Source organism: Ochlerotatus camptorhynchus, unplaced genomic scaffold, assembly GCF_037179485.1.
Source record: "Ochlerotatus camptorhynchus isolate MF236.1 unplaced genomic scaffold, CSIRO-AGI_Acam_v1.1 ptg000066l, whole genome shotgun sequence".
NCBI classification, from domain to species: domain Eukaryota; kingdom Metazoa; phylum Arthropoda; class Insecta; order Diptera; family Culicidae; genus Ochlerotatus; species Ochlerotatus camptorhynchus.
Genome location: NW_027040556.1, coordinates 1,167,196 through 1,194,627, shown reverse-complemented (window position 1 = coordinate 1,194,627; position 27,432 = coordinate 1,167,196). Strand labels below are relative to the sequence as shown.

Sequence of the window (27,432 nt, the reverse complement as noted above, 5' to 3'; positions counted from 1 at the left end):
AACTGAAAATTAAACTAATTAGCAACGAAAACAAACTTCCATTCCTGCGGTGTGGAAGGAGGAGCCGCCCCAGCCGGGTAGTACTAGTGGTCGTAGCAAAAAAAATTAGCCTCCCCGAAAAAGCTTCGCTCTGCCGTCACACCCATCGACGTCACCGAAGCAGTTGGTTGGTTAGTTCGGTTTAACGAGAAGTGGCCGCTGTCGGTGGGGGGAGACGGCAAGCCAGGGTACCGAATGCAAACAACAATATAATTGAACGGAAGTGGGCTGAGTTTCATATGCTAATTAATTTTTATAGCTTTCGCCAAGAGTTTGGTGGCTGCCTTCTGCGTTTCATTCCGACTGCTGCTGAGCTACTGTTGAGCGAATATAAGTACAAATATGCACCATTTTTTTGCTTTTTTTGTTGTTGTTGTCGAGCTGCTCGAAATTTTATTGCTCTGCTGGAAAGCAGCTGAGAGCGATGTTAGATTCATTAACTGCCACCGCAGCAAAGTTGGACTTAGGTCGATGATGGGCGCACATATGTGTGGTACAATTTACAATATTTATGCATATGAACGGAGCGAAGGGCTACGCCTGCCTTGGAGTGCCGATTTTACGATCTCCTGCCTCGGTCTCAGTCTCAGGAGCACTACTTTTAATGGTTTATTGTTTCTGAGCGCACAGTTGTGTGATACATATGAATACATATAGAGCAGGCTAATGACGAAAACGGTGAGCAGTAACGGCAACAGCCAATTGCGTAGTTTACGAGGGAAGGGGGGTTTATCGGGAAATCTTTGAGTATAACTTTCCTAGATGAATGCTGCAGGTATGAAGCACTGAGTGATAAAGTGGGACCTTAACAAGGTCGTACACTATTTAAGTGGGATTTATTGTTTAGTTTTTAACAAGTGATTATTTTTTCTGCACCCCAAGTTGAGCAAAATATTAGTTTCTTTTTATTGCAATGGCTCCAATGTTGTTGAACGGCGTTTAACTGCTTTAGTAAATGAGGATGCAGTGACTTCTGGTTCACTAACGATGATGGTATGGATTTGTTGAAAGTCTTTGAAAACTGCTCGACGGTGAGGCTTTCTAGATGTGTTGGATTGCTAGTTTTTTAAGACGTCGCGCGAACTATTCGCAGTAAATAAGCTTGCTTACTTGGATGCCGATCTTCGCTGAAAATTTCGGTTGAATGAACATCATCGTGATGGTGCATGAGGTATCCCCCAATTGGGAAACGTTTGATTTCATTGCAGATTTGCTTGAGAAGTACACATAATTTGTAATGTTCCGTTAGCCTATTGATATCATTGCACGGGAAAAATTCCGATTCCATTTTCATGAATAAAAAATCATGAAACAAAAAACTTGCCATCCCATGAACTCATAGGAATGATTCATGATTTCGTTATGGAAATTCAGGATTTCATAATGAAGCGGAATCATGACCGCTTCAAGCGTTACCTGGAAAAACCGAACTACAACGGTATCTGTTATACACCTTTTGCCTTGCATCTTATACAAGTACTGATAGTCTAGTGATTAAAGTATGGGTGTAATGATCATAAGGTTCTTGGTTCGAATTCAGTCTATTGTTTTAATTTATTTTTTGTTTTGGTTTAAAAGCTAAAAGTTAAACTCATGAACTTAGTTCATGATTTTAACTCGGATGAATCATGATTTTGAAAATTTTGGGTGCATACGCAAACAAAGCTAATGATTACAATTACACACGGGAACAAATCAAAAATCCGAAATGAGAAAAATGACTCATGATTTCATGAACATAGCGTATTTTCATGTTATGAAAATATGCCATGAATATTATTCATGATATCATGAGCTATGTTTGCGTAACGCACCCAAGATTCCCCCCGAAATCATGAAGCGGGTTTGTCTCTTGCTACTGGTACTTTTCTTTTTGTTGTTTTATCAGACTTGTAGAAAAGATGAAAATTACTTAAAAGTCATGATTCTACGATATCGAGGTATTTAAATTGATAAATGTTTTAGCATGAACATGGGCGTGAGCATGATTGACCGCCCACGATTGCTACTCTGTTATTGCCAGATCAGCTGTAATAACACAGTGAACCAATAGACGATGCTTGGGGCTAGCAATCATCCTCCTGATGATCTCAAACTAGGCAATACCAGCGCCGGCCGCGCCCGAACGCAGTTCAAGAAAAGAATGGGTAGAAATGTGTTGGCGTGACACTCGCTTTGATGAAAGCCGAGGAGTCCTCTGCACTTCCACGAGGAATCACTGGGATATTGGGTAAGAGGGTAGGGTTTGCAGCAGGGTTCGTTTTGGTAAAGATATTCTGCTCAGTCACTCTGTGCCCAAAAGCAATGCACATCGCATAAACTTAACAATAGATCAGCGCGGTCGAGTCACACCGGCAACAAAGGGAAGCAAGAGCACACCAGGCACCTAAGCACAGGGTGTCCATCCAACCGGGAAAACTGGGAAATCCGGGAAAAAAACCGAGAATTCAGATTTACCGGGAAAAATGCGGGAAAACCCAAATTGCACCGGGAAAGACCATTTATACTCATCCCAAATAACAATTTTTATTTTATATTAGTCTTGTAGGCCATAATTTGATCTTGAAGAATCCTTTAATCCTTTAAACTTGTAATGTTACTTGCAATCAATCAGCTTTATAGCACATACATCATTATGTTCTCTTGCTTACAACTTTCATATTATTCGTTTCTTTCACTCGCAATCTGTTGGCGCCCAGATCAAGCGGTGATTTTGTCGTTGTTTCTACTAGTTAGTTAAATGTATAGAATTTCATATGATGTTATTAGAATGCATATGGTGTCATTGCTTAAATTCTTTGCTACAGTGTCCCGAGTGAAGTAGTTCTAGCATGAACGCTTAGCGAGACATATCATGTTACGAAGCTTCTTCAAGATAGAGAAGCAGATTCCTGCCGTCCCAAACTCCTTGCAAACTCTGATCATGCTTTGGCATGCAAATGTTCGGTACCGGACATAGAGATAAATTAAACATTAATTTCTGCACTTTGTGCTAACCAGATACCAAGATTAGGACATCTTTGAATATCGAGGTTCGTCTGTAAAACATAAAAATCTGAATCATTACTTCTCACTCCAAAATCATGAGTTCATATCTCACCCGGATAAAGCACGAATGATCCGAGAGTGTGAAAATTACTATAAATAATTAAAAAAAAATACTTTCCTTGAAATTTTGCTAAGCATTTTCAAATAATCCTCTTGGAATCCTGTTAAGATTCTATTAAGATTATTTCAAAAATCATTATTGGAATTTCCTTGCATTTCTCTTCTCAATTTCAATCCCCATTTTAGAATAACATATTTTCACCTTACTACATATTACATACTGTATTCCTTAGGGTAAAAGGTTTTGAAAAAATAAACTCTGGTTCCGATATCTCTTCATCATCTTGAAAGTTGTTCAAGCCTAATATGTTGAAAAATGGTCTAGAAAACTTTCCAAGCGCTAGAATTTTTTTCAAAGTCCTGAATTTCGATAAATCTTTGAAGGCCGGAAGCTTTAGTATCGGCAAACATCGAAAAATCATGTAGTAAAATCTTCTTTTTTCAGAAGTTCTTTTCCAAGCCCATCATATCGTATTTTCTACAAGTCCGGAATCAACCAATTTCCCATCCCAGATTTTAGATAAATTCTAAAAGAGAAATCATGAAATCTTTTCTATATTTTAGAAACATTAAATTTTTCTCGGACTGTGAACTTACATTCTAACATATCGTAAATTATTCTACACTTTCTAAATTTGTTTGAATTAAAGATCGCGAATTACTAAATACCAGCGTTACACAAAAAAATGTCCAATACACTGGAACCAAAACGGGGGTTCGTAAATCGAATTAGTTCGTAAAAAAAACCTCGTTATTTTGGGATTTACTTCGTAAAAAGAGGTTTTTGACAATATTGTCAAATACCCCACAATATGGGTATTTTTGGAATCAGGGTGACGTTTAGGAACCGGAAATTGATGTCTGACGCCATTTTGAAATCCAACATGGCGGCTTCCGGTTACAGAAAAACTTGGAAATTCTGGCAAATACCCCACAATATGAGTATTTTTTGAATCGGAGTGACGTGTAGGGACCGGAAATCGATGTCTGACACCATTTTGAAATCCAAGATGGCGGCTTCCGGTATAGTAAAAACTTCGAAATTCTGTCAAATACCCCACAATATGGGTATTTTTGGAATTCGAGTGACGTGTAGGGACCGAAAATCGATGTCTGACGCCATTTTGAAATCCAAGATGGCGGCTTCCGGTTACAGGAAAACATCGAATATCTGTCAAATACCCCACAATATGGGTATTTTTGGAATCGGAGTGTCGTGTAGGGACTATAAATCGATGTGTGACTCCATTTTGAAATCCAAGATGGTGGCTTCCGGTTACATAAAAACAGAAAAATAATGTAAATAACCCACAATATGGGTATCTTAAGAATCGGTGTGACGTGTAGGGACCGGAAATCATAGTCTGACGCCATTTTGAAATCCAAAATGGCGGCTTCTGGTTACAAGAAAACAGAAAAATACCGTTAAATACACAACAATATGGATATTTTTGGATGCGGGGTGACCTGTGAGAACTTGGAATCCATGTTTGACGCCATTTCAAAATCCAAGATGGTGACATCCGGTTACAGAAACACTGGAAAATACTGTCAAATACTCCACAATATGGGTTTTTTGGAATCGAGGTGACTTATAAGGACTTAAAACCCATGTCTGACGCCATTTTGAAATTCAATATGGCGACTTCCGGTTACATAAAAATATAAAAATAATGTTAAATGACCTTCAATATGGGTATCTAAGAATCGGGGTGATATGGTGGTACTTGCCAATTTTTCTGTAACCGGAAGCCACCATCTTGGATTTTGAAATGGCGTCAGACATAAATTTCCGGTTCTTACACGTCACTCCAATTTAAAAAAAAACACATATTGTGGGGTATATGACAGAATTTCCTAGTTTTTATGTAAGCGGAAGTCGCCATCTTAGATTTAAAAATGGTATCAGACATTGATTTCCGGTCTCTACACGTCACTCCGATTCCAAAATTATCCATATTTTGGGGTATTTGACAAAATTTCCAAGTTTTTATGTAACCTGAAGTCGCCATCTTGGATTTCTAAATGGCGTCAGATACCGATTTCCGGTCTCTACACGTCACTCCGATTCCAAAAATACCCATATTGTGGGGTATTTGGCAGAATTTCCTAGTTTTTATACAACCGGAAGTCGCCATCTTGGATTTAAAAATGGCGTCAGACATTGATTTCCGGTCTCTACACGTCACTCCGATTCCAAAAATACCCATATTGTAGGGTACTTCACAGTATATCCCAGTTTTCCAAAATCACATAAAAAAACTCGTTATTTGGAATTTACTTCGTAAAAAAAAACCTCGTTCTTTGGGATTTACTTCGTAAAAAGAGGGACGTAAATTGAATACTGCGTAAAAAAAGACTTCGTAAACGGAGATTTCAGTGTATCTCTAAAATGTAGAGCAGAATCTTACAACTTTTTGGAAGATCGAGATTTTTCGAGAAAATTTTCCTCGTTCCCGAATATTGATAATTATTGATACGATCCAGAACACTTGTCTAGGTTCCAGAGATATGCAAATTTGTCTATATTTGAAGTTTTACAGAAGTGTCTATATTCGAGATCTTTTAAATTGCTTGTCTTAAAATTTACAAATTTTTCCAAGACGTTGAACATTTTTCTCTGCACCTCAATTTTTTTTTTCAATTTCAAGATTTCGCAATAAATTTCTATGTTCAAGCTTTCACATCCCGAAATTCAACCAATTCGCGATCTGAATCTAAATTCAACTTATTCAACGGTTGGTTTCCAAAAAAATCTTGGCAGAAAAATGAGTGCTGTGTGGGAAATGGAGGTTACAAATTAACCTATTGATTATCCAATTAATACTGATTTTACGAAAACAAATTTATAAGATGCTTAAACCATTTGTTTTATTTAAAAAAAAAATAGCTTGTAAAATGCTCATCGTGGTTTGGGAATTTATAATATTTGTGAAAGCGGATCACATTCAAGGACAGATTAGATTCATATCTTTAATATATATCCGATCAATAAATGTCACTATTGGTCACTTTTTTATTGTTTTAGAGTCACTAGTTGGTCATTTTTTTTCGTTATTGTAGTCAATACTATTGTATAAAATACCCACTACCAGCCCTGCATATTGTAGAGGAAGTCTGCTGGCAAAATTTTATCATTATATCTGAAGGGTTATATTTAATACGCCTTTTTTGTTTAAAGGTAGAGTTTTTTAATAACCGGGAAAAAACCGAAAATTGAAAAAAGAAATTTGAATGGACACCCTGTAAGCAACAGCGGAGAAAACATCAGCACAAACCATTCCAAATCAAATTATCGCGCCCGGGACACAAAACTATTCAAATGCGAGCACCGAAAAACTCCACGCCAGCACAAAGACAGTCCGAGCTAAACAAAAAAAAACAAATAAACTTTCTCGAACGATTCTCAAAGCGAACTTTCTTTAAATTGATATTTTTTTTTAGAAAGCAAACTTCAATCATTTTTCAAGATTCTGATCCAATTTTTTCTAAAATTGGAATGAAATCAAGTTTTTAATATTAAGGAGACTTACGTAGATTGATGCTTAGATGATACAAATTATGCCGATTTTTCGGTGAAAATACACATTGAAATTGGAGAAAAATGGGCGCTACATTAGGTGTAGTCCCATTTTTCAATTGCAATCTGTATTTTCACCGGGGAACGTAAATTTTTGATTGGAAATTTTAAAGGAAATTGAAAATTATGATTCATTACTCGAGCTTTGATTTTGTTTTGACGACCGAAACACCCTTTCCAAAATCTAAACTAATACGCTAAATTTGCTGTGTAATTCAATTCTGAAAAGTTACTCGAATGAAAACGGTACGAGATAGATAAAATGTTTTTTTTTCACCAAAGTTGCTTGCAATTAATTTAGCAACAATTTTGTTTAGATTATTTGCCTTTATTTAAAAAATAAGAAAGTTAATTTTAATAGAATTTAAATTAAGGACCACAGCGTTAGGAATTAACCTGGTCGACTCACCACAAATAGGAACACTTGGCGTGCAAGCCAAGTGCAACAGGTGGGAATCTGTGGTGTCTGGGCTGAAATGTCTCCGTATTTTTTGCTTTTAGCTACAGTTTATAGCAAGGTTGCAGATATTCGCAACGAATCATGCATCGCGTTGTCTGCTACTCATCACTTGCGATTTGATGCTATCACAGTAAACGTTGCGCTAGTTATGCACGAATACAGTGCTGCACGAATGGTTCGTTTTTTCCGGTTTTTTGCTCCCTCTCCTCTTCGCTATCATTCGCTGAGTTACTACATTTTGCCATGACGAATTCATCACTCACCAGCTGCTTACTTCTGCTCGAAAACTTGGGTGATGCATTCGACAGCAATTCGATTCGCAGCCGAATAATATTCACAATGAATGCTTCACAGCTAAGCGTAAGCTACAGAAACTGAAGAGAAAAGCAACAATCAATGGTAATGTCGTTTTCTCAATGTGGCACTTCACTTTTTTCAAAAATTCACGGTTATCATTCCCACACAGCATTCATTCAGCAACACCGCGAATATTCATCGCATCGTTTTGCATCGCACGCAACTACATTCGTATCCGATCACATCAAATCATACGGACGATGCGAATTGAACGAGACTTTTTTAAGGAGGACAGCAAGAACAGCAGGAATAATCCTCGCTCACTGGTCACTCACAGAGACTCGAATCAAATCATCGTTTGCATCGCTCGAAAATGCTTGCTTTGCTTCGTTCTTTCGAACGCGTTCGGAGAAGAAGAGTGATTTCGAGCCGTACGATGTGAAGATCAGTTACCCTGGTTCATAGTTTTGTGTACGAAAATAAATTTCAAACAATTTGGGGTGTTTAATATTCGCGAAAGTTTAAGTTGAAGCTTCCGGACTTCAATGTACGTGATTCATAACTCATGATCCAATCATCGTAGAATGAATGTTATTTAAAAATTTAAAGAAGTTATCTCAGCAATCCATAAAGAATATAATCAGAAAAATTATATCCACGAATATTTTCACTCAACGGCGCCGGTGGTGTAGTGGTAAGCGTGATTACCTCTCACCCCAGCAGGCCTGGGTTCAATACCAGTCGGCGCCGCCGGGATGTTCTGAGGCATAACATCTCTGATCACGCCTTCCTTCGGATGGGAAGTAAAGCCGTTGGTCCCCGGTTCATGAGTTGATGGGTCGATAGGTAAGGTCCAGGTGTGGGAGCTGCCTTCCTTGCACGTCGGTAGCATTGGTGCTCAGCACGGAAAACAAGATCGACGGAAAAAACAAACCAAAGGGAATATTTTCACAGTATAGGAAAATAACAAGAACAATGAGGAAAATCCATAGTCAGGGTGATGAAAATTTGTCAAATGATTTTTGTCATGGAAGTAAACTTCTTACCGTTCAATGGTGAAAATTTCAGAGTGGTGTTTTTCACTGACCATTAGTTTTTCGGTAATCACTGAAAAACTTCATCAACTTTTAGGCAAATTACCTTCTGCCAAAATTTTGCAGACAAAATTTGCCGCATTATTTCAGCACCTCTCTGGATAAACGGAAGCAGAGTATTCCGGGAGATTTTCAGACCGCACAGGGGCTCCAAAATCAAATTGGCACCATCCCATTATGGATACCTTAAAGGAAGGTTCTGCTCCGTTACAATTTGCAACGTACCCAGGAGCACATCACCCCTAGTCTAGGCGAGTAATCTCGACCCCTAGTGGTGTCCGCGTCACTTATATTCCTTTTTAAATTTCCATGATTCGTCTTGCTCTAATCGGCAACTCGTAGCACTCTCCGCGAGTATTAAACTGACTCACCGTGAACGTTCATTGAGGTCTGTACTCTTATCCGATCACACGAATTCTCTTCGCACACAGGTCACTCACGAAGACTCACGTTAATGGCATCGTTCAGTTCGTTCAGGAATGTATGTTTTGCTTTCGTTATTCCAAACGCGTTCGGAGCAGTGAAGCCACATTTTTTCGAAGTTCAATCTGTATTTGCATCACAAAAAATCTGACAAAAATCTGTAAAAAGAAATCTGCATAATTTCTATATTATGGTCTCAGTGCGGATTTACGTAAATCTCGCACAACACGAGAAAAGGGCCTATCATTGTTGATCGATTCTCTTCATCGATTCTCTCTTTCGCGAATAACCCGACTGCAAATGAATTCGAAAAATGAAATCCCATCTCCCATCTCTCCAGATATTAGATTGAACAACAAACCCATATCCATCGCAAGAGTTCCTCAAATCCTCATCTGCAACCCCATCGCAAACCGAAAAACAAAAAGAATCTTTTTCCCCTCATCGTTTCCCGGGGCAACACACTCACCGGACCCGACTCTAACTAATTGGATCATAAAACTTGTACGGGCAACAAAACCGCAATTTTGTATAAATTTCCCCCCGCGCTCCGACCCGAGAGGCGACCGACATCCATCAATCCGCAGTGATATTCTTAACTTTATTACAACTTCAGTCATGCTCGCACTACTGCTGCAGCATAGATGGGGTGACCCCTCGCGAGAGGTCCTTCTTCAGTGTTATTCCAGCATTAATAAAAATTTAAGCAATACAAAAAAATAATAAGGCTCACTCTCCAGGCAGCACCCAGTCAAGAATCGACCGAGAAGAAGCTGGGTAATAACAATACTGGAAAGCCATAATATTATAACAAATTACGATTCGTCTCTTCGAGAACCCGAAACCTTTTGTCCCCCTCCCCACCCCCCCGGATCAGTTCGGAAAGGGGTGTCTGCATAGTTTGGACTTATGCTCCGGCTCTGACTGACTGCCTGACTGCTTCTGCTCTTTCCAGAAGAGGTCCATGCTGCGCGCAAAAGCATACAATAAAAATCATAATATAATTTACGATCACTCTCGGGTTAGGCTTTCGACGACGACGACGAACTGCACTGACGTTGACGCCAACCAAACCCCCTGAACCTGCGGAGAGATAGAGGATGTTCGTTTCGTCGAATTATCCTCGGTCACGGATGACTTCGCGTTGGCACGTTTGCAGTTCCGGAGAGCCAGTAGGTATTCTGGTTTCGCGGTCTCGGCGGCCACAAAACGGGATGGGGTTTCTCGAATTGCAGATTCGTTATTTCCTTTTTAACAAACGGCTGATGAGAGAGCGTCATAAAAGGCAATAAAAGTTTTAAGTTGAAGGATGGTGTATGCATAGTTATATTTTTTTTTCAAGCTGTTTCGTATTGAACAATTGGACAAACGAGGCGAGAAGATGGTTGGGCTGGGAAAATGATATTCTAAGTACAGTTTTGGTGGAGTTGGCTGGACGTTTTTTTTTTTTCAGTCACTCTAATGAAGAGCGCGAAAAAAAAAATTAGTCAACCAATTGCTCTGTTTATGATTGGCCATCCAAGAAACAATTCCAAACCAACCAAGTTGCACAAGCTTCATAACTGCCATTCAGCGCCCACACATGTAAAGGGCACATAAACCATTGAGTAGCATTACTTTTTCCAACTGTGTTGTTCACCATGTTATGTTTGCTATTATTTCAGCCTGATGCTTTTTCAACCGAACACAAACGCATCCAATCGTGGCACACGTCTCCAGCGAAGTGAAAAAATCTCCATTCTAAAACCCATAAAATAAGCCACTCTCCTCCCACAACCAACACACACCTGGCCGAGAGCTGGCTTGACACACAAACTAATGGCTGGCTGTGGGCTTCCCTCTCGTCTATTAATAATGGCCATGGGAGTGAAGAAAAAAAAGCACCTCTCACCAGCCCAGCCAGAGCCGAGTCGAGTCGAGTCGGCATAATTGATCAAAAAGCTAGAAATTAAAACCTGGTAATTAATATTTCTCGCTCTGATGGTGGCCACACGGTAGCCGTAGGTGAGTGAATGTGTTCTACTTTTTCTATGCATTCCGACATTTGTCGGTAGGAAATGTTTCTGTCTCGTTCACACCTTGGCCGCATAAATAGTCAGGGTCGGGATTGGCTTAAGCTCGGTTGGCTCAAGTTGGGATTTTCATGGCGGCTTACGGCAATCTCCTCCCCCTGAGATTGTGATGCCGATCAAAATGAAGGCATTGTTGTTCTTAGATATTCAAATAAAAGTTGTTCAATATTAATAACCGGGAATTTGGTTAGGTTTTAAATGGTACAATCGAGAAAAAGTCGGGTATTCCAAAATGAAAATCCAATTAACTAATTATATTTTTCTCGCTTCCATTTCAGGTAATCTCCGATCTGCTGTTTCAAAGATTATTTGTGAGTATTTGGTAACGACTTATATGCCCAACAACCCAATTTCGCTAGGTCAATTAAGGCTCATTCATAAACCATCCGCTAGATAAGTCTGCCTATTTCAAACGGCCAAACCAAGATTGAGGCACTATCCGCGCCCAGCCCGAACGCATCGCAATGTATGACTTTCCCAGGACACAAAACACTGAGTTGTAATCCGTCGAACGCCAAATGTGGCAGGTCAAAAGTGCAAACATCAAACCAAGTCCGCCCCATTCGCTAGCTTTCAATATGATCTCCGACCCATCATGTGGCACTTTTTTTTCCGAAAGCACGTCCCATTGTCATTGCCGTTAGTTAGATTACCGGCTGGATGTTTGTTGTGCACACAGCAAACGAGCTTCTGCGGTTTGAGATGATGGCACGAACCGAGGGAGGTGTTCATCTGGGTGCTGCTATTTTCGGAAGATCCCGGACAACTTCCTACCCGAAGAGAAGTGCTCGAATTATCTGCTAATGTTCACGATTAAGAAAAACTTGTCTTCACCTCACCCGTAGGTAGTAATTAGAGTAAGTTGTTTGGTGATACGCTCTCAATGCATGCGAATGGGTTATTAAAGCAAACATGACACCACCAAGAGCGGCACTCTAAGCGGCTGTGGTGACCTTTTCTTTGTGTCTGGTCTCAATGTAATTGTTTTATCTGGCCAAAGCTATCGCGCCATAATGGTAACCTTCAGAACAGTCTTAATGGTTTATGATAATTTCGGGAGGGCTGGCTGCGGTTGGTTATCTGAAAATGCAACGTGTAAATATATTGAGCAGAACATCTCAATTGTTATGCATCGTACATTAACCGTTGCAAATGTGAGTTGTTTCAATACTTTTTGCACACCATTGTCACCTGCAGTCTTGTAAGCGGTCACAGTAGTTGATTCATTTTCTATGATAATCGACTGCCTTCCTAAACGTGCAAAACAAGGTAGCAAATTAGAGTACCAAAATAAAATGTCATATGACACCGAAGACCGTCACGAATGTATGTATTTTAGTTTTTCTCATAATAAGAGCTGCTGATGTTGTGCTTGTGTGAATTCTGAAAAAGTAAGCAACGATATTCTAGTAATAACACTTCTGATCAGAAATGGTTTAATTTACACCAAATTGAGGAATTAGAACGAAATCACACATGTCATGTGATAGTTATTTGATAATTTTCTTTTTGCTCGAATGTTGTTCTACCGTTTGGTCCTGTGTAAGAGAGACGACGGTAGAGTATGAGAGTACGAATAAAAACATACTGTCACTCACGACAACGAAGCGAGTGTAGTAAAAAACGTCAACTGTTTCAACCCCTGGTCACCTGTCTTTTTTTTTTTTTTCCTTTGGTTTGTTTTTTCCGTCGATCTTGTTTTCCGTGCTGAGCACCAATGCTACCGACGTGCCAGGAAGGCAGCTCCCACACCTGGACCCTACCTATCGACCCATCAACTCATGAACCGGGGACCAACGGCTTTACTTCCCATCCGAAGGAAGGCGTGATCAGAGATGTTATGCCTCAGAACATCCCGGCGGCGCCGACTGGGATTGAACCCAGGCCTGCTGGGGTGAGAGGTAATCACGCTTACCACTACACCACCGGCGCCGTTGGTCACCTGTCATCTCATCTTATAGGCATATATTGTTTTTTTTTTTTTCTTGTTGGGTATATTCATCACTGCGACCATTACTTTGATCTATTGTGATATTCCCCGTTTTATATTGCTTTATCAGTTATGTCGTATCACTATTTTGTGAAGCGACCGACATAGGCTGACCAAAAGCATTTTCCTAACCAGGTTTTACATTTCGAATGAAATGTACTACTTGACTGGGATCTGCGTTCCAAATATCAAAGGGTTCTGCCAGCCCCTTATCCAGAAAAATACGCCTTTTATTGAAGATTGCTGCACAAGAGCATAGCAGCTGTTCAGAGTGTTTGTTTTCTATGCAACAGAATCGACACATATCTTCTTGAAGTTTACCTATTAACTTCAAATGATATTTACATGGACAAGGTCCTGTTATCAAACCAGTTAAGACACTGAGATGTTTCTTTGATAATTCAAAAAAATTGCTAGTCATTGAAATGTTCGGAATTATGAACCGTTTCGACTGCCTAACAATAGAAGTGTTGTTCCAGTTGGACTCCACTTTCATTTTTTTTCTCCATTTCTTGATCTCCATTTTAAGAAAACAAGCAGAAACTTCACAGAATGGTTCTGGTCCTATGAATTGCTGAGATGATCCAGTGGTCAGGAACCCAATATAGGTTTACTTGGCTTTGACAGGCCAATTTCTGAAGTTACATGGCACATTCCCATACGAGTTTTGATTTGCATGTTGCTGATTTTAATAAATGCATTACTGCTTGAGACTATCAGACATTATGCAGATATTCGAATGTTTATAATTTCTGCGCAAGCATATTACAGAGCATTCAAGAATTTGTTTGAATTTCTGCTTGGAACACGGTTGGCCAGTAACCCATAGATATTAAGATATCTCAATATCAACAATTGAAATGGCCTTAACTCCATTTTGTAAACAAACCTTGTAAGGTCATTTTCTCGCGAACCGAAATCCGCAAAGGAAATCCAACATAATGAACAGGTAGGGGAAATTCTCCTCTACCCGATTGTGGTTTAGGTTTGCGAATGAAAGTTTCAGTTCGCGAGAAAATGGCCTTACAAGGTTTGTTAATAAAATGGAGTTAAGGCCATTTCAATTGTTGGTCTTGATCTATCCCTGGACCAGTTACCCCTGCTCCCACACAATTGTTCAATCTTGAACCGTCTGTATAAAAAACAGTTGAACCTGGACTAATGTTTGGTCCCCCACTTTCCCAAACATTACGATCAAATTCTGCTGCATTTTAGAAACGAACGATATTATATTTTTTTTTTCTCCATCCAGTCTTCATTTTTTAAATACTAAGGTGCAGTGTTGGCAAAATCATAAATCAAATGATATTTTTCCGCTCTCATACGCTCTCAGTATCACACGTGATATTGGAACAAAATATCATGCTTGATATTGATTTTACAAGCTCCATTGATATTGCGAGACTATTCACAACGTGCAAAAATCAAGCTGAGAGTTGACTCGACACAAAAATGATTCCGTTGCACATCGTTTTCTTAGAAAGAGAAAGTATAGTTTGCTATCTCTTTTCACTGTTCACCGAATGCAGACACGAAGTGACTGCTGCCAACCGTTATGGAAGTTTCGGTTGCGTTCGGGTGTAAATCAAAAATCATGAAACTCAATCTCATCACAGTTTGTTGAGATTTGAAGCTGGTGAGTTTTGTTAGCTTGATATTCTGAGGTGCAATGTCACAGCTTGCAAAATCAATTACAGTTGTTTGCTTTTTGATTTTTGTCTACGAAAATCAAGCGTGATCTTGGGCATTGGTGAGATTTGATTTTTTGATATTTTCGCAACACTGCTAAGGTGTACTGTAAGATCACCTTCAAGATACAAACTTAGAAATAACTAATTTTACACGTGACGTAATCCATCTTTGACATAAAGGATGAGACGTAAACAAACATGTCATGTAAAATTAAGTGCTCCGAGACTGAAAAGTTCGTTTCTCGACGAAAAGTACGTTTGATTGAGCTGAATTTCTCGTCTATTATTACTCAAATTTATGTCAAAATTGACGCTCGTATACGTCAGTCTCAGAGCATCTAAATTTACATGATTTTTTCTAAGTGTGTAGTACTTTATTCGTTGAACCCTTAAAGCGCTGCTTTCAGCTTCTAATTGGATAAATTGATGCAACGGAAGCAGATAAAGTAGAGCATCTAGTGACATACTCGGAGTGCTGTTCATTGCACCAGTTATTAAGAGAGTAGCAAGTCTTTGCAGTCTCCCCAGCTTCTTCTGAGCCGATTTTTCATTAGTTTTCGGCCACCAAACCAATGATGCGTAGGATATTCTGGGTCTTACAAACGTCAAATAAATCCAGTGGATCATTTTTGGTTTTGGGTCCAATATCCGATCAGCGGTTGAGGCCAGCCTTGATAGCTAGCTGCTTGCGGAAAGCCTTTCGTTGTGTACTGGAGAACACCACAACTCACCACGAGGTGATTGAATAAACACCATTTGGTGAGACCGGATGGAATTCAACTTTGAAATCTGTGTTAGGGAAATCGCTTTTCGCAGGCAATCGGTGATCATTTTAACTATCATAGCAACAGTTGCACATTCGTGCATTTTTCAATTGCTACATTTTGAAAAAAGGATAAAGTCTCACATTTAACCAGATACGTAGAAATATTTCTGATCGATTGGTGTTAACATTATTGAAATTGGTTCAGGGGCAGCTGAGTTATTAACGTTCAAAATCTTTCATAATTTTGTTACATGTTCCATTTTCGGTTTTCACAAAGTGACCCCCATATAGAAATCACAGACGTAGTCCTACGTCAAAAGGTACCCTGAACCTTGGAATCTTTTCAAGGATATTGTTCTGTGTATGATTTTCATAAGTCTATCAAATTTGGCTGAAAATCCCAAAAGAAATTCAAAGGAATGTTGAGTAACTTCTGAAGAAGTTATGTAAATATTTCTAGTATTATCAAGGTTAACTACCAAGCTTTAAACAAATTTTGAAGATTTCGTTTGCAAAAACCAATTCAAGCTTTGCTGAATTTGAAAATGCTGCTGTTTTAGTAATGATCTATTTAACCTAACTGGGAAAACCCACTGGCAAAAAGCGATTATACTCTCGTTATATACCTTCGTTTTACAAAGTGTCAAAAGCATAATCCTCGCTCAATTGGTTATTTTTTCGCTCTCAAGGGCTCTCAATATCATGCGTGATATTGTAATAAAATATCAAGCATGATATGGATGTGTGCCACGCGATCGTCTGTTTTCTCGGCAGCAACCATTGTGTGGTCAGCGGCGCCGGTGGTGTAGCGGTAAGCGTGATTACCTCTCACCATAGCAGGCCTGGGTTCAATCCCAGTCGGCGCCGCCGGGATGTTCTGAGGCATAACATCTCTGATCACGCCTTCCTTCGGAAGGGAAGTAAAGCCGTTGGTCCCCGGTTCATGAGTTGATGGGTCGATAGGTAGGGTCCAGGTATGGGAGCTGCCTTCCTGGCGTCGGTAGCATTGGTGCTCAGCACGGAAAACAAGATCGATGGAAAACAAATCAAGGAAAAAAAGAGATTTATTGTATAGTGAACAAGAATCCCCGGCTCTGTAAAGATAATTCGTTTGGGTCTTATCAAATAAATTAATAAACAACAATGGATTTTACAAGCTCCTTTGATATTGCGAGACTATTCTCGAAGTGTAAAATTGTAGCTACTCATCATAAAAACGATTCCGTTGCGCATCGTTTTCTTAGAAAGAGAAAGCATTGTTTGCTATCTCTCTTACTCTTCGTGGTCGGGTGTTCAGCAAAAATCTTGGTGAGTATTGTAGTTGGTGAGTTTTTGGCATGAAATCAGAGCCACCATAGCTTTCAATATCATCCGCAGTTTTTTGCTTTGTGATTTTATTTAACGGCAATCAAATCCCAAGTAACAGTGTTGGTTTTATAAGGGTTCTGTAGACCATGATTTAGACTTGTAGAATGCTGCGAAACCTCGACGAAACTTACAATGTTACTTGGGATGACATTTGATCTTATGATATTTTCCCAACACTGACTCAGAGGTAGAGCGCATTATAGTGCATCACTGTGCGATTACAGTGCACTACTTCCGACACTTTGTTTAACGTATAGAAAGAGAGTAAAATTGGTTTTCGGTAGTGTTTTTTTCAGTGTTCAACTGTATCGACAATATATTAATTTAAATTTGTATCGCACAAATAGTAAATTTGGCAAAACTCCGAAAAAACCCGGATTATGGTAAATTGTTATTTGCTGGTTATCAAGAATAACGTTCAAAACGAAAATTAATGGAATCACTCCAAATTCCCTTCATGTGAGATTCCGTTGAGAGGTTCGATAAAACATGAGGAATCTTTGAAATATGATTTAAAGTTCATAGAGAAAACAAAACAAACCGGGAATTATCCGGGAATCCTTGAAATACCTTGAAATTACTGGGAATTTCATTAGAGGCTTAATAACTTTTTAAATTAAATGTGTTGTTCTGTGCTGTCCGATATCTCCAATATTTCACTTCGAATCTTGACTTTTTCTTCAAGCGTGAAATTCTAAACTTTTCCCTAGCATGGAATACGAAATATTAAGTCTGAGATCCAAAATAAATAGCAATTTCCCAGAGTTTCGGAAATTGGTCAAGTGCAAGATCGTCCAAGATTTTCTTAAATCATTCCAGTGAAAATCCTAAACAATTCATAAGCCTCAGACTCGTGAGGTTTTGTTAATTTTCTCTAGGATTTTTACGAGTTTGAGATCTCCAGGCCAATGATGGGACGTCATTATCATACAGTGACAAAGGGCCCAAGACAGCAACACAAATAATTTGGGTCCGGGTCATGCTGCCTACTGACAAACTCTGTTGTTGGTATAGGCCCTATCATCTCGCACTGTTACGTTTTTCTGAAATTTCTGGTACCATTATCTTAATCCGTTTGCTTAGACCAGGATCTTCAAATTTGTTACCAATACAAGTCTCAGAATCTTAACAAGAATTCCTAATATTGGACTCGAATTCCTGTGTACTTGATCTTGTGAAATTTTCGACGTCTGAATTAAGTATATTTTTTCTATCGAACATTCCTTTCAAAATTTCTCAGGATAATTTCAAAATGTCTTCAAAGGTTTTTAATTTTTTTTAGCTGTTTTCAAACATTTAAGGTCACTCTTTATTTGACCCGGGATGCGATTTCAACTCGTAATCTTTCGGTATGCCTGTTGGTATTTTTTTTTTTTTTCCTTGATTTGTTTTCCGTCGATCTTGTTTTCCGTGCTGAGCACCAATGCTACCGACGCCAGGAAGGCAGCTCCCACACCTGGACCCTACCTATCGACCCATCAACTCATGAACCGGGGACCAACGGCTTTACTTCCCTTCCGAAGGAAGGCGTGATCAGAGATGTTATGCCTCAGAACATCCCGGCGGCGCCGACTGGGATTGAACCCAGGCCTGCTGGGGTGAGAGGTAATCACGCTTACCACTACACCACCGGCGCCGCTGTGTGCCTGTTGGTAGAAATTAGAAAGTATTCTTTCAAAAATTTCCTTGGATTTCACCTCGCAATTGCATGGGAATTTTCCTCAGAATAGCGTTGAGAGAATCTCTTGGAAATATTTTGGATTTCTCTCAGGAATTTCCATCCTTAGAACTGGATTTTTTTAAATCGCTTAGAACACAACGCTGTTTTTTTTTAAATAATGATCAAAATTTTTGCTTGGGATCCCGTCGAAAATTCCTTGAAACTATCTTCAATCTAGCTTGGTCTTGAATCAAATTTTCTCACGTAATCTTAAAAAAAAAAACCTATCAATCTATCACTTTATAATATTTGGTCCTATGACCCACTTGGCCCAGTAGAGTTCGGCCTAGTGCCTTTCAAAAAATTTACAAAAAACTCAGACTTTCAAAATATTGGCCAAAATTTTACTAAGTTGATAAGAGAGAACTTCAAGGCAATTCCATTAATTCAAAAATAATGCGATATCTTCAAGAAAGCTCAGAGATCTTCCAAGAAGTTAAGAAACTTTTAGATAGTTTCAGATAGCATTCCCAGGAAATTTTCAGAGCCTTTCAAAAAGTTCAGTTTAATTATGGGATATTTCTATAATGCTATAAATGTACCGAAACCTTCATAAGCATCGGACAATTATGAATATTGTTTACCTTAGAGAAGCATAGAGAACTTCAGAGATGTCCAGTGAAGTTCAGCGAATATTATTGGAAAATTGTGGAAAATTAAAGACAATTCAATTAACTTCATTAAAATTAGGGGTACTTATATAATTACTGGAAAATTCCGGGTAGCCTACGAAACTTTAAGAAAATTCAAACATCTTTTGGACGGTTTAAATAACATCAGGAAAGTCCAGACTATTGGAAAAGTTATAAATGAGTGTCGATAATTCAAGGGCAGTCCCATGAAATTCAGTACTTAGGTGAAAATCTTTCGAAAAATTGTGGCGGATGGGATACCTCTCACCATCCCTCTCAAAATTGACCTTTGCTCGCTTTCTACTCTCCATGTACAGTTTTCACACTGCCGCACTCTAACGGAACTATCAACTCTATACTTTCATCTCCTCATGTATCGTATAAAATGACCACTTTAAGTATGATATTGGCATCTCCAGCTACGAAAATCTTTGATTTTTATTTTATTTTGCGAGACAGAATGGGGTCTCAAGTCTCAAGTGCACAAACCACATTCCAGAAGGGCGAGTGGAACATGGTGGTTGATATGAGAACTTAGTTGAAAATCTTCGATCTACATTAATTATTTCGTTTTGATTCCAGAAACATTTAGGGATCTTTCAGAAATTTCAGGAAAGTAAATACATTTCAGGAAAACTTTAAAATCTTCACACAAGTTCAGAGATCTTCAGAAAATATCGAAATCTTCATAGAAATCCATGGAACTTTAGGGAAGATCCGAGAACTCCACGAATGTTTCATGAACATTAGGAAAATGTGGGAAATTCCCAGATTTTCATAGAGCTTCAGAGATGCTAAGAAAATGTTTGAGTTCTTCTCACCAGTTCGGTGAACTTCACAGAAGCTTAGATATATTTAGAGCGGTTTAATTAAATTTATGGCAGTACAACAAGCTTCACGAAAACTGCAAACAAGTTAGGGAGGTTTCTTGAATGTCAGGAAAGAACACAGAATCTTAGGGCAGTTCCTTAAGCTTTAGAGAAATAGCATAAATTTTCGAGAACATCAGCGAATTTTTAAAACACCCTGAGTCATTCTTAGGCTTGAAAAACATTTAAGATAAGTCATTTTAACGTTTCAAACCCTTTAAAGAATTACACACTGTTGCAAAGTTCCAATTTTGTTGCTGTATGCATCGTGAAACTAATATTTATGTTCTTGAAATTGTGATGTGTAAATGAGATTAATCAGAAATAAGTTTTTCACAGCGATGCATCATACGAAGCTATTGTAAAAAAAAAGTAAGAGGTTGTATCCAAGACTCGACCGTAGATTTGACGTAGGATTACGTACTCGGCATAAATATTTGGCGACTATGTTAGGGAAACCACTATTTGCAGGCAATCGGTGATAATTTTGATCACCATTACAACACTTGGACATTTGTGTAATTTTCAATTGTGATGTATTAAAAATGATAAAGTATTCAAATTACCAATCGATTGGCTTGTTTAGAATTAAAATCCATCCGCTATTGACAGAGTTATAAGTGGTCAAAACCTGACCACTTTTCGTAACGCGGTCGATTTTTTTTAATTGCTACCCCAATATGTTACCGAAAGACGTAATCCTACGTCAAAAGCAGATGATCTCCAAAAACGTCATTCGACGTCGTGAACATCGAATAAGACTAAATACCTTGAACAGTGTCTCCAGACAATTTCTAGGACATAACCAAACCAAAGAACTTTAAATGTGGGTTTCTCTGAGTTCGTCACTCATAATTTCACCTTCAAAATCCAGTCCAGAGACATTCAACGGCTAGTGCAGAGGTCTTGCGTTACTTTTGTGACGATGAAACTTTTATACTAATAATACTTAGATAAACTTTTAGATTCAGTCCGAAGCGTAAAGTAGGATAATCCACACAATTCCAGAATAATTCAAGGTCAGAAGAATTTTAGTCTTCAAGGTAATGAAAGAAATTAGAGTGTACAGTACAGAGACTATTGAAGGGGCGATGCATAAGTTCGCATCCTCAAGTTTGGAGAACATCAGATCCGAGGATTTTTAGGAATCTTTAAGGACTAGAGAGCACGATTAGCCGGCTATTCAGAAGGCGTCCATAACAAGGCTTTGCAGGAAAAACCTGGGAACTATTACGCTTATACAAGTAGGTATGGGTATGCTCAGAAGAGTTTAAGCGCAACTCCAGTCGGCGACTTATCGAATAGATTCAGGCACTCCTTTATTCTTATATTGAATAATCCCCTAAATACTTGCTTTTAACTAATCTCGAAAAATGATTCTAAATATAGACATCAAATCGACTGGAGCGCACTGTCCAACGTTAGTGCACTTCCAAAAAGAGCAACACCCTTCTTCCTCAATTTAACTAGTTCACAACCCAGAATTAACCCGACGAAATTTGAAACGATGACACCATCCATACGCCATCCACCAACCAGGGAAAAGCATGTCATCCATTCAACTTTTTCACGCTTGCCAAGCATTGAAACATTTCCCACCGCTCGCTCTAATGTTGCTGTTGCTGCTGCTGCTGCTTCTCCGTGCGACAAGCAATAACCAGCGAGCGATATGTACTTATAACGGTACACGGTACGACCTTCCCACAAGCCTCTCGTCGTTTGGCACATGGCAGCAGCGGCGATGATAAGCCGATTTTCCACCCACCGCACCCCGCCATCCACCAACCACCAACATCATGCCGAAAGTTGATTGCTTGATGAGCATTCTTACTGGCACACATGATTCGGGAAGAAGAGCGAAGCGAGAAGAGAATGTGTCTGCCAAAGCAGGCCAAAGCATAGTTGCCTGCAATCGAAAACGACAACGGTGATGACGATGATGATGATGATGTAACTGGAGCTCGTTCACGGATGGGAAAATTGCATTTATCAAGAGAGCGAAAATGACTGCACTCGGTGGGTGGTGGTGGGTGGTTTTGCTGGGTTTGGTGCTTGCCTGATGATAACACCCCGACGACGACGAGTGAGCTCGAGAGTCGGTGTGGAAAATCGTGGCTCGTCTTCTTCACGATCATCATGGGACCGTAACATAAACATGAATCGCAGCATAGGAGAATAGGAGTGGGCGCAGCGGAAGCGAGCATCAAAGTGAGTAAGAGCGAGAGAGCTTTTGACTAGCGTGGTTGAGTAGTAAAATTTCCGGAACAGAACGGGACCAAATGCTCTAGCCGCCGAGACCAGCGGCTGACCGAGGCGAGTGAGCGAGTGAGCACTAGTCGGTTTGTAGAAGGGTGCGCTGCGGTGGTGGGGTGGCGAATAGATGCGAGAAAGAGTGCTGCGCAGCCAATAGACGCTTGACTCCGCCTCCCTTCGGCATGTTGAATGGGTTTTTCGTGTTTTTTTTTTATTATTGTTGCTTCACATTCAGACTGTTGCTTTTCGTCGGTCGGTTGTTTGTTCCTTCGGTCTCTTCGGTGTGCTTTTGTTTTAACGCGAGTTGCTCGTCGTCGTCGTCGACGAGTTCCCCCCGTACCTACTGCTACGAGAACGAGCAATGAACAAGAACACGCTCGCGAAAACGGCGACTGCAGCCAACCGAAGCCGAGCGCGGTTGGATGGAGCTAATGATTTATGCTTTTTTTAGCGATGTTGTGTTCTCTGGTGGCGGTTAGAGTAGGGGGTTATGTGCAGGCGCATGCACTTCTGGGTGTTGGGTTTTTTTTGGGTGCGAATTTCTCGGAGCTCTGGGAAGTGGGAGGCTATTTATTTAGTACATGTTTTACTATGAGGAAGATGAGAGTTTTTAGGAAATTGAAAAAAAAAATGAGTTTGAGCAATATGGCGAATGATAGTAAACGTCTTTCACGGCTTCAACTCTTGAAATATTGATTGAAACTCAAAAAATACACACTTAGAAATACCTAATTTTACACGTGACGGAATCCATCTTTGACATAAAGGATGAGACGTAAAGAAACATGTCATGTAAAATTAAGTGCTCCGAGACTTAAATGTTCGTTACTCGACAAAAAGTACCGGTGATTGAGCTGAATTTTGCGTCTATTATTATTCAATTTTATGTCAAAATTGACGCTCGTATATGTCAGTCTCAGAGCACCTAAATTTACATGATTTTTTCTAAGTGTGTAAGAAATTAACCTGTAGTGATGGAGCAATATGCTCTATTCTTCAGGTTTGCTTAGTTTATCTCAGTAGAATTGAATCAATTGGTTTTGACGATTTCATTCGCCATTCAATCAATTTTAATGGGTATAATTTTTAGTTTTTAATGAGGCATATTAGATTGTTGATAAGCGCTTTTATAATGTCTTCGAAATAATTTTAATTTATTTTATAGTTAGTGTCTGCTTCAAATTATTTCACTCTTTATGGAATATTGAATATTTGTACTGCCGATTTCGATTAATTATTAGAGTGTGCGGATTTCGGTCCCCCATCATTGAGTATGCACACTTCGAAAAAACTAATTTCACACGTGACGGAATCCATCTTTGACATAAAAGATGAGACGTAAACAAACATGTCATGTAAAATTAAGTGCTCCGAGACGGAAAAGTACGTTACTCGACGAAAAGTACGTTTGATTGAGCTGAATTTGGCGTCTATTATGACTCAATTTTATGTCAAAATTGACGCTCGTATATGTCAGTCTCAGAGCACCTAAATTTACATGATTTTTTCTAAGTGTGTGGAGGTAGATTGGTGACGTCTGGGAAATAGCCTGTTTAGATGTTTTTTCAGCTATTTCATCAATATCCGGGTTCGAAGGTTCCAGGTTGTGATTTTATGAAGCTGGGAGACTTAGGAGTGACAAGTTTTGTCTTACTGAGCGGAATACCGTGGGCTCAAATTCAGGTTCATTTTTTACTATAGAAGTCTGAGCACACTTATACAAGTGCGCTTTTCGGTACATAGAAAATTGCTGCTGATAGAAATTGGTCGGAACGCTGCGATGAAAGTTATATGCTCGATCCGGGTTCGAAAACATAGTTGACCGGGGACGTCATTTCATCTGAATAGCTTCATGTCACTGGAATTGAACGATCGTTGGTCACAGTGGTCGATTTCCATGCTTGATGGCCTAGTCGCGGCCGTTTTAGCCTACTTAGAAGAAGATCGTGGCATCAATTCCAGGCTCCATCATATTAGTGAGATGTGAGTGTCTCATCGATTTACTATTATTTAATTATTTATTTTGCGTGCCTGCCATTATCTTCGTCATTGTGGTCAGCTCCACCGGAAAATCGATTATCTACTTATATACTTATATATGATCATTCCAGTTCCAAGTGTATGCAAAGTTGTGGCCAATGTCACCGATTTCAACCATACTGTGCCTTTTCCCTACCTACTGGATGTGTTTCGATAAAAAAATGTTTCTTTGGAGTTTATAAAATATGATGAGTGAGGGCAATTTTGAGCTTGACAGCCGGAATATCACTAAAACTTTATATGTTTGTATTCTTATCCGGCATTTATTTAGCTCTTTATTTGACCTTGCTGTTTCGGCCTTTAAATACCCAAGTAACAATTCAAGCTGAACAGTAAGAACAGAAGCTGATTATTGGTTGATTTAAGAGGTACAAAGCTGATCATCATTAGGCTGAATATATAGTTGATTAGTAGTGCATGAAGCAAATTGTATCCCCATAATCCAACCTCAATAAGTTAGCGGATCAAAAGATTGAACAAGTCTTATTTAAGTGTAACACAACTCCACAAATCAGCAATGTGTTACACATATTTTGATAGCTTGGTTTGTTAAATGTCGTCAGTGTCTGAGTCACTCGTTGCATGTCTGGCATTTTAGTTTAGGAGATTTTTAGGAATAGCTCCAGGTAGAAGTGGTCTGCGAGGACGTCGGAAGTTTTAACATTTGTACTTCTGTGTTTTGACTGTTCACCACTTTACATTGCACTGAATTTTCAGACCGCATTCCAAAAATATTACTCAATTATGGCACTAAAATAGCATCCAAATGACCATCAAAATAAATCGCGTGCTTGTGTCCACATTGTGTTAAGTGCACTTGAAAATGAGAGGAATGTTCAACTGTCACCAGTTGTTGCTTACAATCCTGCATGGCTGAATAATACTCTTCCGGTTACTGTTATTCAACTTAAATTTGACGTGCTTCAAGTTAATGATCATACCTTTTACCACACATATGCCTAAATGGTCCAAAAGGTATGGTTGACGCCTATGAATCAGCGACTGCCGGTTCGAATCCCGAAATGCAAAGGTAATTTTTAGACTTATATTAACAATATAAATATGTTATTCCAATTAGTCAGCAACAAGTTGAAGCAGTTCCATATAAATGCATAAGATATGAGGCGGTCTTCCACTATAATTTTTTAGATAAAACTAGAAGGCTGAACAAGGGTTGGAAAATACTGTTATTTAATGCCTTAAAAAGCTTATAATGTATATTACTGATAAGCTTTTGACTGATTAAAATCACCAGGTTTAGATGTTTAAAAGCTGGACAAAGGTTAACGTGGTCTATGTACTTAAATTATCCAATTTAAAGCTGAATTGAAATCGATTAATCAACACTTGTTGAGCATAAAATTGTTACCTGGATAGGGCACCCCTAATAAATCAGATTTTTATTCTGATTTACTTGTTTCTATTTGGGGCGCAGCTACAAAGCAAGACCATGCTGGAGGTGGCTGGGTTCAATTCCCGGTCCGGTCTAGGAATTTTTCGGGTTGGAAAATTTCTCGACTTCCCTGGGCATAGAAGTATGATTGGACTTGCCACACAATTATACCAATGAAAAAATGGTACAGGCATCGAAAGCTCTCAATTAATAACTGTGGAAGTGCATTTAGAACACTAAGTTGAGAGCACGCAATAAGCTAATATGCGATATGCAATAAGCTTGAAATGCGAAGAAGAAGAAGAAGAAGAAGAAGAAGAAGTTGTTTCTATTTTCTCAATTAAATGGTTTTGAGGAGGTTTGTGGAAATTTCAAGTAAATATCTTGCAAATAGCAAATCCTTTATTTTATCATTTTAATACTTTCCAATAATCTTACTTTTTACTGTAGTTTGAACAACACAAATCAAATTTGGATTAATCTATTTGATTCTACTTTAGCATCAAAAGTACAAAAGAACTTGTTTGGTTGCAGGGTAATCTTATTTAAAGATATAATATCTAATAATCTTAAAAATCCAGGGTTGTAGCCCAGAGGGAACTAAACACTTTAGAGCAAAACCCAAAAAGGCGTTTTCTTAGAATATCAAAATAAGCATTTTGGTAAAGTTTGGTTGAAATCGGTTACATTTACCACAACTTTGCATACACCTGAGCTGGAATGATCCCCTTAACACTGTCTATCGTTATATCATTGCCCACTTATCATGTAACGGAATCATTGGGTGTAATTCCACTCCATCTACAGTGATGAGAAACACCCTCCTGATGAAAAAGAAAAGAAAAGATGTCAGTAAACTTTTAAACTAAATGGAATCCTTACTCATGGATAAGGTCAAAGAGTTACAGGTGACTGCAATTCGTGAGGTGAACCAGCCAAAGGCTGAAACTTATTTTATGTTAAGGTGAATCGTTACGGAGACCCTGTGTCTGATTAATCTCATCATCACCTCGACATTTCAACAGCACAAATATAAGTTCACACAAAACATATAACAATGAAACTGGAACTAGACAGGGTGTTCCAATTGCATGAGCAATGTCGCAACAGTGTTTGAGATTTGCGCTCTGGGAAATCTGAAGGAATCACCTTAAAGAAAACTAACTGATTGCAATCGTTTAGAATCTTGACCATAACCGCTTACCACGGTAAAGCTTGCAGTCATTCAACGGAGACATGAATGAGTGGTTAAGCTTTCCTGATCGGTTCCCTTCGCTAAATTCACTTTCGAACAGATCTGCCGGAAGTAGCAAAAAATTGAGGGGTTCTCCAGGAGATCCAAAAAGTTAACCTACCAATGCACTAGTTTCCGAATTCTCATGTGATTTGATGATGGGTTTTGGTCCTAGGCAGGAACTGGCCACTTCCCCGGGGGTACCCGGAACATGTCATGATTCCTTTATTTTTAATCGGGATACAACAACAAATATTTTTATTTTATTTATTAAATGCCGGGCTGTGGATTTCGAGTCTAAGTCAACGAGTCAGATAAGTGCTGGTTACTCGCTGAATTTTCACATGTACGCCCATGACCACCTTAAATTAATGCGCCTACCCTCCACGAGACTCCGTAATTG

The 27,432-nt window shown here is 39.0% G+C and overlaps 1 protein-coding gene across 9 annotated transcripts in view; it reads left to right on the top strand.

Moving 5' to 3' along the window:
• dsx (doublesex) overlaps window positions 1–27,432 on the top strand; it is a 499,608-nt gene that overhangs the window by 411,562 nt on the left and 60,614 nt on the right. For 7 of the 9 annotated variants that reach the window (XM_065216665.1, XM_065216671.1, XM_065216668.1 and 4 more), the window contains one exon: window positions 11,352–11,384. The exons of the other annotated variants lie outside the window; for them this stretch is intronic. In XM_065216665.1, the coding sequence (XP_065072737.1) occupies window positions 11,352–11,384 (33 nt within the window). The remainder of the gene's footprint in view (window positions 1–11,351; window positions 11,385–27,432) is intronic. 9 annotated transcript variants of the gene reach the window in all.